Genomic DNA, 10376 nt, shown 5'->3' with positions numbered 1-10376 from the left:
ATTTGACTAAAGTATCGCGATGTTTGGTTTTCATTAGCGAGATGTGGATGAGAGGTTTTGAGTTTCAATGCTCTCTACTCGTCGTGTTCTGGATGAATATAATTGTAAAGTATGAAACACAATAGTTCGCAGTTTGCCTTTAAATACACAATTTCTTCGTGCGGACAATCATTGAGCAAAGTGAGCGAATTTCCGAGGACGTTGTTCTCTAGTGTCTTGACTACAGTGCTGCCTTCAAGATGCATCCGAAAGTTCCAACATCACGTTCAGGTAAAAACAGTCTATAATATGAATCTAAAATCTATTTAAAAAAAGACCTGAAGATTTCAAGTTATCAGTATATCACAAGGGGGAAAAAATCAATGATTAGAAAAAAAACACTTTACTTTTCTGTAGCACACATACTTCTGCTTGTCCTGTCATCTGCTCCCTATACAACCGACCCCCAGTATTTCACTACAGTCAGTGAGCAGTACTTTTCCTGGAGACAGTTAACAGAAGATAAACAATACTAATATATAAAAAAACATTATGTACCATTACATAGCCTTTATAGTTACGTTATGGATTTTTTGGAGGCATTATTTAGAGCAGGTTTGGGATTAAAGACCGTCGCGTATACCGATGGATAGAATATATGGTAAAACATGATGAAAAGGAGTTGTCTGGTCACAGGCATAATTTGTTTCCTTAATAAAGCTTTGCTATAATGTGTCTCAATTTTTTCCGAACACAGATGATTTGTCAAGTTTGGCCTTATTTTAGTATCTTTGTCACTCCTATAAATCTGATGATTTTTACGTTTTCTGGCAATATTTAATATTTCGTTGTAGCAGAAGTTGCTTTTGGTGTCTCCTTGTAAAAATAGGTTACCTGGTTATTTATAAATCAAATTTTATCAATCAATCACATTTTATTTGTACAGCGCCAAATCATAACCAGAGACACTTTACAAACAGAGCAGGTCTAGACCGACTCTTTGTTATGTTATTTAAAGAGATAAATAAATGTGAATGACATCATGAAACTAACCGCAAAAATGTAACCAATGCCAGAAGTACAAGGAGAATCCTACTTTCCGATTTTTCAGTCCTGTTTAGTTTAACTAGGTCATGTATCACGTGAAGGCAGCAGAGCGGTTTAGCCAATCAGAACCGAGCACGGAGTGACGTTGGAGATGTAAACAAACAGAGGCAGCGCGGCCATTACAGTTCCAGAAGAGTTCGACACAGAGTTGACCGACTGGTCCTGTGCTGTCGGAGAAATCGGATTTTCACTGGTTTCCGGTACAAAAACGCAGCGTTTTATATTCTTGCCTTAATATTAACATTTGAATGTTTGTCATTTTGTTTTTCTGTCGATGTTAGTCAGTTATTCCGCAGAGTCAGCGACAGTCCTGAGCTGGCAGACAGCGGCCATCACAGCGACCCTGGACGTTGACATAACAGAACAACTGTTCGGTGTTTGAAGGTTAAATCTGTCCTTTGTGTCCTCTGTAGAGTCAACGGTGTGACTGCAGCGATCCAGACTGTGTGAGAGGACTGACATGAAAGACCCGAGTCTCAGCAACGTCAACACAAACATGACGATCAGCAACGAGGTCATCCTGAGCAACCAGTTCATCTCCGAGGACGACCCGTTCGCTGAGTACATGTGGATGGAGAACGAGGAGGAGTTCAACAGACAGGTGAGAGCCCACAGCACACCTGAGCCTCAGGTTAAAGGGAATTGTCCCACAGACACAGACAGGTGACCATTTCAGCGTGAAACCAGGTCAGCACTTGAACGCATCACTCTGTGTTTACCCCACAAAGACATAAGGATGATTTTTAAGACTTTAGACATTTATATTAACTTGTGAGAGCCACGCGGGGCTCCGGGCTCAGAGGTTCATCTTTAGAAACATGTTTTTACCTGAAAAAGTTTGATCAACAGCTGAAGGGCCTCCAAAAAATAACAGATCAATCAAAGAGAGTCAATGAAGTTTTTACAATAATACCAAAAACCGTATTCTGCTGTTGACATCATTGATCTGTGATTTATCTGTAATTAATTATTGATACTATAGCAATCATTTAGTGATATTGTATTGATTCTAAAAACAGTCTTGATATTAATTTAATGTTAAATCAAAGTTTTTATGTTTAACTGATATTAAATCCTTTGCTCACTCTGTTTAAGACGTGTGAAATGTCTTCAGTCCTGTTTCTTCATCTGACCCAGATAAACTCTGTGTGTGTGTGTGTGTGTGTGTGTGTGTGTGTGTGTGTGTGCGCGCTCAGGTGGAGGAGGAGCTGTGGGAGGAGGAGTTTATCGAGCACTGCATTCAGGAGCTGCTGGAGGAGGAGGAGCAGTGGGAGTGGTTCATCCCGTCCAGAGACCTCCCCGCTCAGACTGTCAGTCAGCTGCAGGACCAGATCAGCCTGCTGGTTCTGGACGCAGACGTGCACGCAGACACAGACTTCGACGTCGTGGTGAGTTCACTGTCTGCATCGACCAATCAGAGGCTGTCGTTCCCCAGCATCAGACACCTGGCAGAACAACAACAAGATCAGAGAAATCATCAGAAAGTCTTCTTATGATCAGTTTATGGTTTTATGTTTGTTTATAGCAGAAAAAAGATTCATATTCTCAGTTTGGAGCTTCTTTTTTCTGGTTCAGTGAACGCACCACGTTTGGACTGCATGTGGGACAAACGAGACATTTAAAGACGTCACTTTGGACTCAAACTATGGAGTCATAGGAGGGCCGTAAGAATACATGAATCTGTAAGAGGAATGGTTATTTATTCAGATATAAATAAACATAGATATGTAAATAAAGTAAATGTATAAAGGAATAAATATGTTAATGTGACCTGCCTTTATTGTTCCTTATTATAACGTCTGTCGTGAAGCTATTCCTTCTCGAAGACCAGATTAATCAAATAAATCGTATCAGTAAAATAAACATCAAATATATTTATACCTGTTTCCCTTACACATGAGATCTGCTCGTACGCACGGAGGGCTCATCAGGTGTATAAACTCAGCTCGTCTCAGAGCCGCAGACTTCCTGTCTGCGCACAGCCGAGGTTCAGCTGCAGTTCAGCTCGACTGACCGCCGTCCACTGTGATGGCTAAATGTGTCATGTATGTCAATCAGGACATAGTAAGTTTTAGAGGCAGGTGAGGAAGGAACTCTCACCAATAAATTGAAGAACAAACGACAGTTCTTTAAACTTGTCTTCATCTCCACATGTATTCTTGTTTACTGCTCTTTATAGTTCTACATTAATTTAATGGCCCCGCTAGAACTTCTTATGCCCAAATTCCAGGGATCCGTCTCTGCCGCCCTCTGTGTGCGCCGTGACCTCTGGAATCGATCACGCCCATTCAAGTCAATGCTCGTGTTTCCACAGCACGCGCCGCGGTCCGTCTCCCCGCTCTGCTCCGCTAAAAATATACAGAGTCTATATTTGACAGAAGCTGCATCAACATGCGTCAAGCTGAACAGATGGTTCCAGACAGGAAGTCAGACACAACACAGCACAGAGCATCCGGTCATTGCAAAGTAAAACACCACGTACAGACAGAATCCAGCTGCTTGGGCTCCACTGCACTGCGGACCAGACACGCTTCCTGTGGGCGAGGGCTCGCGCTGTCTGACGGAGCAGAACCGGGCATCAGTGTGACTGAGTCATCAGGTTTTAATCTCAGTGATCAGACGTTTACCTTTGCAGGTGTGTTGTGCTGAACAAAATGACCTGCTTTAATGTGTTTGGTCTCAGACGGTTCCCGTCAGTCCGACCTGCTCCGACGTCTCTGACGCGTTACCTCCCTTCAGTAACGGACACAAAAAATGTAAAGAAAATAATTTACATGTAAATAAAAAGTTGTTGTTCTTGGCACAAAGATGTTTAACACACACACACACCTGTGGATGTCTCACTCTGTCTTTCTCTCTCCACCAGGTGAACAGCAGTCTGAACCCCAACGCCAAGGAGTTCATCCCGGGCATCCAGAAACACGTCATGTGACCCCGCGGGGCCCCCGCCCCCTGCCCCCCCCTCACTCCGCACTGTGACATCATCGACAAGATGTCTGCCGTATTTTCCAGTCGCCACTCGACCTTCAGCCTGACGTGTTGCCAAAGTTCTGCGCTTGCCTCGCATGTGTTCAACTTCAGAGAACTGTTGCCGTAGTTACTGAACCCTCCACCTGTCTGTCTGTGCACCTGTCTGTCTACCTGTCTGTGTGTGTGTAACTCTCTGAATGTAAATCAGCTGAGAGTGTTTGTGTGTGTGTGTTCACTTTATTTCAGAACAAACTGGTTTCTGTTACAATCAGCTCCGATGTCTCACTCGGACATTTTTATTTGCACTTTTATAAAAACAGAAAAACAAACGTTGACATTTATTAAAAGTCTGGAGCCGGTCTGATCCGGTTTCAGAGCCGGTCTGATCCGGTTTCAGAGCTGGATGTTTTGGTCTTTGGTTCTCTGCACTTCTCCATAATTTCCCAGCATCCTTTGTGGTTTTGATCCTGCTGCCTGTCAGAGCTGCCGGCTCTCTGCTGCCTCATTAACTGCTGTTCGTTTGTCGTTTTTCTAAATGCACATAAAGTACTGTATAAAAAGTCATATAAAGAAAAACGTTGTAAAAAAATCTATTTTTTCTTAATCTATTTGAAAATAAATGTTTATGGAGAAAACGTCTGTGTGGCACTTTCATGATCACAAAGATCTGAGGAGTAAATCAAAAACAAACCAAATAAAGCTCCAATGAAGCGTTCTGTCCGTTATCGTTTGGTTTCACTTTAGAGACACAAAAAACATTCAACACACATCATCTTTCCTGTTAGTACAAAAAGAAACATGTTAAGAACTCTGCACAACGTCTGCTCCAGCCTGCTGCCAGCGGCACAAACACATCTGTGATGTCGACAACAGTGAAACGTTTCAGTCGTTTTGGTTTCCTTCTGTCCTTTACAAATTTAGGTTCTAAATGACTCACAGGTACACGAAGTGTGTGACTGTCTCCATCCTGCAGCAGTGAAACAGGTTGTAGTTATCCTTGGGGGTGACGACATCCAAGCAGAGAAAACAGGAGTCGTCGGTCGACTGCTGCCTCGATTGTTTGTGTTGTTTTGTGTTACACAAATATTGTGTTGGATCTGAATGAACAATGTAACACCCTAAAGTCACACAAGTCAACAAACAAACTGACAGATAAAGGCAGCAGCAGAGCAGCAGCTCCTGTGCTCTGTGAGCTTAAATCAGTGTTTTTCTGAATGGAGTCTGGTGTGTGTGCAGAGAGCGATGTAACGTCTGTGTGTGGTTAAAACAATCATCTTCCTCTGTAACAAAAAGGTCTATCTCTGTAGGGATCCTTTCTGTCATGTTGTCACACACTTAGAATAACAATCTGAGCCTGTCAGTGGAAACAACAAGAACTTTTAGTGGACGACCTTTGACCCATCAAGGATTATGTTGCAGCCATTACAGCCTGTTTCACTGCTGCAGGATGAACACATCTACTGGAGACGTTCACACACTTTATTACCTGTGAGTCATTTAGATCCTTAAATATGTAGAAATAGGCCGCAGGTTTAAAAATACCAGAATCTCTGTTTATGCTGCAGAAAAACATCAGTTAGAAAAAGTCTGATTAACCAGCAGCTGCAGGATTTCTTTAGTTCAAACACCTGAGCTCACCTGCTTCATACCGAAACCAGGTGAGCTGCAAATGTAGTCTACAGCGCCCCCTGTGCCACCCTCCTGAACAGCTGCTGTCTCTGGGGGGCCGTCATGGTGTCACAGCTCTGCAGCAGGTTGGCGATGACGAGGGTCCGCTGAAGGCTGGAGGACTTGACCCACAGACGGCCATTCATCCCCACCACCAGCTCACAGGGGAACAGCTGCTGTAGGTCCTGCAGGACCTCACTGTTGGGGGACAGCAGTCTGGGGGGGCACAGGCAGAGGGGTTATTGTAGTCTGAGGGGGGGCAAAGGGGTTATTATTGTAACAGAAACAGAGAGACAAACATTTGAGGACGTTTTTACCTCCTGACAAGTCCCAGAGAGACGCTGAAGAGCAGACCTCCTCCGCCAAACACCCCCATCCCATTGGCTCGACCCCCGCTGTCCACACACACCAGCTCCGGCTCCATGTCCTTATTGGCCACCACGAACTGAGAGAAGACCAGGTCTCCCACCTGCACAGGCAGAACACAGACGGGGGGGTTAACACAGACCGGGAGGGGTTAAACACACAGGGGAGTGTCACTTGGACTTCCTGTCCTCAGAGTCTCACCTGAACGTTGGGCCGGTTCCTCTTGGTGGCTCCCTCAAACGCCAGGTAGGAAAGCGACGCCTGCTCACTTCCTCCAAAGTCTACCTTGAAGACGTCTCCTGATTTGACCGTCACGATGCCGATGATGGTCTCTCCTTTAACTGGGACGTACTGAGGAAAGGAGACACAGACTCAACTCCCAGCATGCACTGCTCCAACACCTGTCCCTCCTGCCCAAAAATGTCTACGTCAGGGTTTTTAATCTCCTTACAGTTCAGATGTAACACTTTAACTCTGTTTCTGGCAAATCTGCGGAACTCCATTCAAACGAAATGCAAGAAACCACTCAGTGAGACCTGGTTCAGTTAACTTTGATATCAGAACAAAAGGTCATAAATCCTACAAATGACTTTGGTCTTCTAGGTAATTCGGGGTTCACCTGGTTCACCTAGCGGCTCTACATTGCTAAATAATAGAAACTTTTCAGAAGTAACTCCCGCAGTTCGCTGCCGTTTGTCAGCGGACTGGGAGAAGAAAGAACAGCGAACCTGATCAATGAAGTTTGACTTTTAATGGCGTAAAACGGAGCTTGATAACATTTTGTTAAAGCCGTAACCGATACCTAATGATGACCATTTTAATTTAGTCCAAGAATCCAGACACATGGAGCGCACATTTGTATCGTCAGGAAAAACCTTAAATGACGAGTTTTCTAAATGAAGTTCTGCATGTTGTATCAGCTGCTGTTAAACGCAGATCACACAGTAAATAAATCCTCGGGTTAGCGTCAGAGTATGAAGTGAGTCCTGTGAACATCGTGTCTCTACAGTCTTACCCTCCTCTGCTGTGAATCCATCCAGAACATGTTGGGCGGTTTGTGTCGGAGGACGCCGCTTTTACACACCAGCAGCCGGTCTCCGCTCCGCCTCAGACCCGGACCACACACCACCTTCTCCGGCTTTACGTGACCCGTGAGAGAGATGGTGTCGTCGGCCTCAAATGAGAAATCATCTCCCGGTAACAAAACCTGCCCGACTTTATCTTTCAGAGAGGAAAACATCTCAACTCTTCAGCGGCTTCAACCACATGTGTTGTTGTTGTTCTATGACGGACCGAATTCAATGTAACACACAGGAAACCGGAAACTCAGCCTGCAGCGCCCCTGCGGGCCCGGAGGAACACACGGCACGGGAAAGATTATGGTGCCTACGGAAAGCAGACTGTTTCCTTTAAAACTTTAAACATTATTTGATAATAAAATAATAAGATTACTCAGTGACATTAACATCAGTATCATAACTGTGTTCAGGACTTGAACGTGGTGAGCAGTAAATAAGAAGGAAATATGTTAAACTTCAGACTTCAGTCTTCCCGCGTGACTTTAAAGAAGTAGAGGGAAATAAAGACCACAGATCGACTGCAGGAAATTGAATTTATTTTTACACTTGAATCCAAAATAAATCGTATTATCCTGTCTTTTGTTTACACCAGGAGTTCAGACTTTAAAATGAGGTTTAAAGACAGAAAGCAGCAGATGGTGTGTGATGTGTTCCCCTGAGCAGCAGGTGGCGCTCTGACTTCACACTTCGGTTCTGAAATTTTATTTCACTCTTATTAGTTTTTTGTTCTACTCCAACACTAAGTGAGCAAAGATGTGTTTCAGATCATCAAAGACTCCACCTGTGATGAACTTTAAGATTTCACCTGCAGACGATGTTTCCAAACTTCATGTTGCTTTTCTCTTGTTGTGATACTGAAGTCGATCTCTTTTCCCCTGTCCTCTCCTGTTAATTACATCTGTTCATTCTGTTCTTTAACTGTGATTTCTCTAACAATACTCAAATACTTTGACTTAATGAGGACTTAATGCACACATTTCTGTGTGTAGTGGAGGATTTGATCTTGTAGGGTTGCTGCTTTTATTCAAGTAAAGGATCTGAATACGTTTATGCAGAGATTCATGGCTTTCTGAATTTTTTTAGTTGGTGGAAACTTACAAGAACTTTAATTTAAATTCTGTTCTAAAGTGCAAGTTTGAAGTAAAGTGCAGTTTTTTTATTGGATGCTATTAAGTGCAACTAGAGGAACAAGCATTGTGTTGCATTTAATATGAATGTTTCTCTGACTGAAGCTCTGTCCCTTAAACATAATAATAATAATAAAAATAATAATATACATCTCAACAACATCTCGTCACCTTCACCTCCCCGTCTCTCAGCCATCACTGCGGCTTTGTGTTTCCTCCTGTTTGGCAGCTTCAGACTCGGGTCGACGTCCTGCAGCGAGTAGCATCTGTGCTGGATTATCTGCTGCTGTCAATCATCTCTACACAAACACAGGAGGACGGACAGGAGCCGCAGACCTGCAGCTGAAATGTGTTCTATGTTAAACGGCTGCAGGAAATCAAAGCGACATCAGGCTGAAGGCTGACAGGAAATCTGCTCCATGTTCTAATAAAATAAAACCATGATTTAATAAAGACAGAAAAGTGTCTTTAAGATGAAGTTTCAGGCAGAGTTCTGCTCCTGCTGCAGCTCGGAGGCTCAGACAGAGACAGAAAACCTTTACTGAAACACAAAGTTAAAACAATGTCTGTCATGAGTCCACAGGAGGCATCTGCTCCTTTTCAATGGGCATCATAGCAGACAGTGAAACACACGTTCACCACTTGCATCATGACATTAGTTCATCTAAATAAAAGAGGTCCCAACACCGAGCCTTGCGGGACACCAACAGAGCAATCAACAATCGATGAAGACAGGTTTCCAGCCGTGGTACATCGTCCTCTCACAGTGAGATGAGACTCCATCCATTTGATTGCATCGTCAGATAAATTAAAATGGGACAGTGTTGACAGTGTTGGTATGACTCAGAAACTCGTAACTTGAAGCAAATGTGGCGTAAATCTGAAAGAATGTGGCGATCCACCAAAACAGAAGAGTCTCGTTTACTCTGGCAAAATAGTCTTAATAAATACAGGAAGGCCCTACGGCATGCTCGAGGTGTCTACTACTCCTCCCTCATAGAAGAACATAAAAACAATCCCAGGTACCTTTTCAGCACTGTAGCCAGGCTGACAGAGAGTCACAGCTCCACTGAGCCAAGTATTCCTATAGGCCTCAGCAGTGATGATTTCATGAGCTTCTTTAATGACAAAATCCTAAAGATTAGAGACTCTGTAACCTCCTGCCGTTACCTGGTGCAGATGTATCTTTGGAAACTGCTCAAACACCTGATGTTTACACTGTTTTTCTCCAATTGACCTTCCTGAGCTAAATTCTCTGATATCTTCGTCTAAACCATCAACCTGTCTTTTAGACCCGATTCCAACCAAGCTGCTTCAGGAAGTCTTTCCCTCAATTAGCACTTCTTTACTAGATATGATCAATATGTCTTTATCGACGGGCTATGTACCCCAGTCTTTTAAACTAGCTGTAATTAAGCCACTTCTTAAAAAGCCTACCCTAGATTCAGGCACCTTAGCTAACTATAGACCTATATCTAACCTTCCTTTTATCTCAAAGATCCTTGAGAAAGCAGTCGCTAATCAATTATGTGACTTTCTTCACAACAACAGTTTATTTGAGGACTTTCAGTCAGGATTTAGAGTCCACCATAGCACTGAGACAGCACTGAGAGTTTCAAATGATCTACTTCCTGCTTCAGACAGAGGACTTCTCTCTGTACTCGTCCTGTTAGATCTTAGTGCCGCTTTCGACACGATAGACCATCACATCCTGTTACAGAGACTAGAACAGTTAATGTTCATTACAGGATCTGCATTAAGTTGGTTTAAATCTTATTGATCAGATCGATCTCAGTTTGTTAATGTTCATGATGTGTCCTCTATGCACACCAAAGTTAGTCATGGAGTTCCACAAGGTTCTGTGCTCGGACCGATTCTTTTTACCTTATATATGCTTCCTCTGGGTAATATCATGAGGAAACACTCCATTAATTTTCATTGTTATGCAGATGATACTCAATTATACTTATCTATGAAGCCAGATGAAACCAATCAGCTATCTAAACTAGAAGCATGCCTTAAGGACATAAAGATCTGGGTGACTAGAAACTTTCTGCTACTTAATTCAGACAAAACTGAA

At 43.2% G+C, this 10376-nt stretch overlaps 2 protein-coding genes across 3 annotated transcripts; one reads left to right on the top strand and one right to left on the bottom strand.

Annotated features, from left to right (window-relative positions):
* Nucleotides 1-1183: 1183 nt before the first annotated feature.
* Nucleotides 1184-4712, top strand: LOC138597882 (polyadenylate-binding protein-interacting protein 2-like). 2 transcript variants are annotated; one of them, XM_069669425.1, is made up of 5 exons: nt 1184-1286; nt 1500-1687; nt 2283-2474; nt 3770-3842; nt 3953-4712. In XM_069669425.1, exons 2-5 carry the CDS (start codon nt 1547-1549, stop codon nt 4063-4065), a joined length of 519 nt encoding a protein of 172 aa, XP_069525526.1. In that variant the 5' UTR covers nt 1184-1286; nt 1500-1546; the 3' UTR covers nt 4066-4712. The 2 variants fall into 2 exon arrangements, with proteins under 2 accessions (XP_069525526.1, XP_069525527.1); XM_069669426.1 differs by lacking the exon at nt 3770-3842.
* A 982-nt stretch (nt 4713-5694) lies between these two features.
* exosc3 (exosome component 3) lies at nt 5695-7371 on the bottom strand. The gene is made up of 4 exons (XM_069669423.1): nt 7106-7371; nt 6292-6441; nt 6042-6193; nt 5695-5940 (listed from the first exon to the last, which is right to left on the bottom strand). Exons 1-4 carry the CDS (start codon nt 7328-7330, stop codon nt 5733-5735), a joined length of 735 nt encoding a protein of 244 aa, XP_069525524.1. The 5' UTR covers nt 7331-7371; the 3' UTR covers nt 5695-5732.
* Nucleotides 7372-10376: the final 3005 nt, after the last annotated feature.

The sequence above is a fragment of the Semicossyphus pulcher genome, unplaced genomic scaffold, assembly GCF_022749685.1.
Source record: "Semicossyphus pulcher isolate SPU_LCO1_2020_fin unplaced genomic scaffold, fSemPul1.0.p SCAF_2, whole genome shotgun sequence".
Taxonomy (NCBI): domain Eukaryota; kingdom Metazoa; phylum Chordata; class Actinopteri; order Labriformes; family Labridae; genus Semicossyphus; species Semicossyphus pulcher.
This window is presented reverse-complemented; position numbering and strand designations above follow the sequence as displayed.

Excerpts from the sequence above, each read along its gene's own strand:
- LOC138597882 (XM_069669425.1), top strand. The coding sequence starts at position 1,547 with ATGAAAGACCCGAGTCTCAGCAACGTCAACACAAACATGACGATCAGC. Across the intron at positions 1,688-2,282 it reads AGGAGGAGTTCAACAGACAG|GTGGAGGAGGAGCTGTGGGA; the intron begins GTGAGAGCCCAC and ends GTGCGCGCTCAG. Across the intron at positions 3,843-3,952 it reads CAGTAACGGACACAAAAAAT|GTGAACAGCAGTCTGAACCC; the intron begins GTAAAGAAAATA and ends TCTCTCCACCAG.
- exosc3 (XM_069669423.1), bottom strand. The coding sequence starts at position 7,330 with ATGTTTTCCTCTCTGAAAGATAAAGTCGGGCAGGTTTTGTTACCGGGA. Across the intron at positions 6,442-7,105 it reads TGGATTCACAGCAGAGGAGG|TACGTCCCAGTTAAAGGAGA; the intron begins GTAAGACTGTAG and ends TCCTTTCCTCAG. Across the intron at positions 5,941-6,041 it reads TCTCTGGGACTTGTCAGGAG|ACTGCTGTCCCCCAACAGTG; the intron begins GTAAAAACGTCC and ends GTGCCCCCCCAG.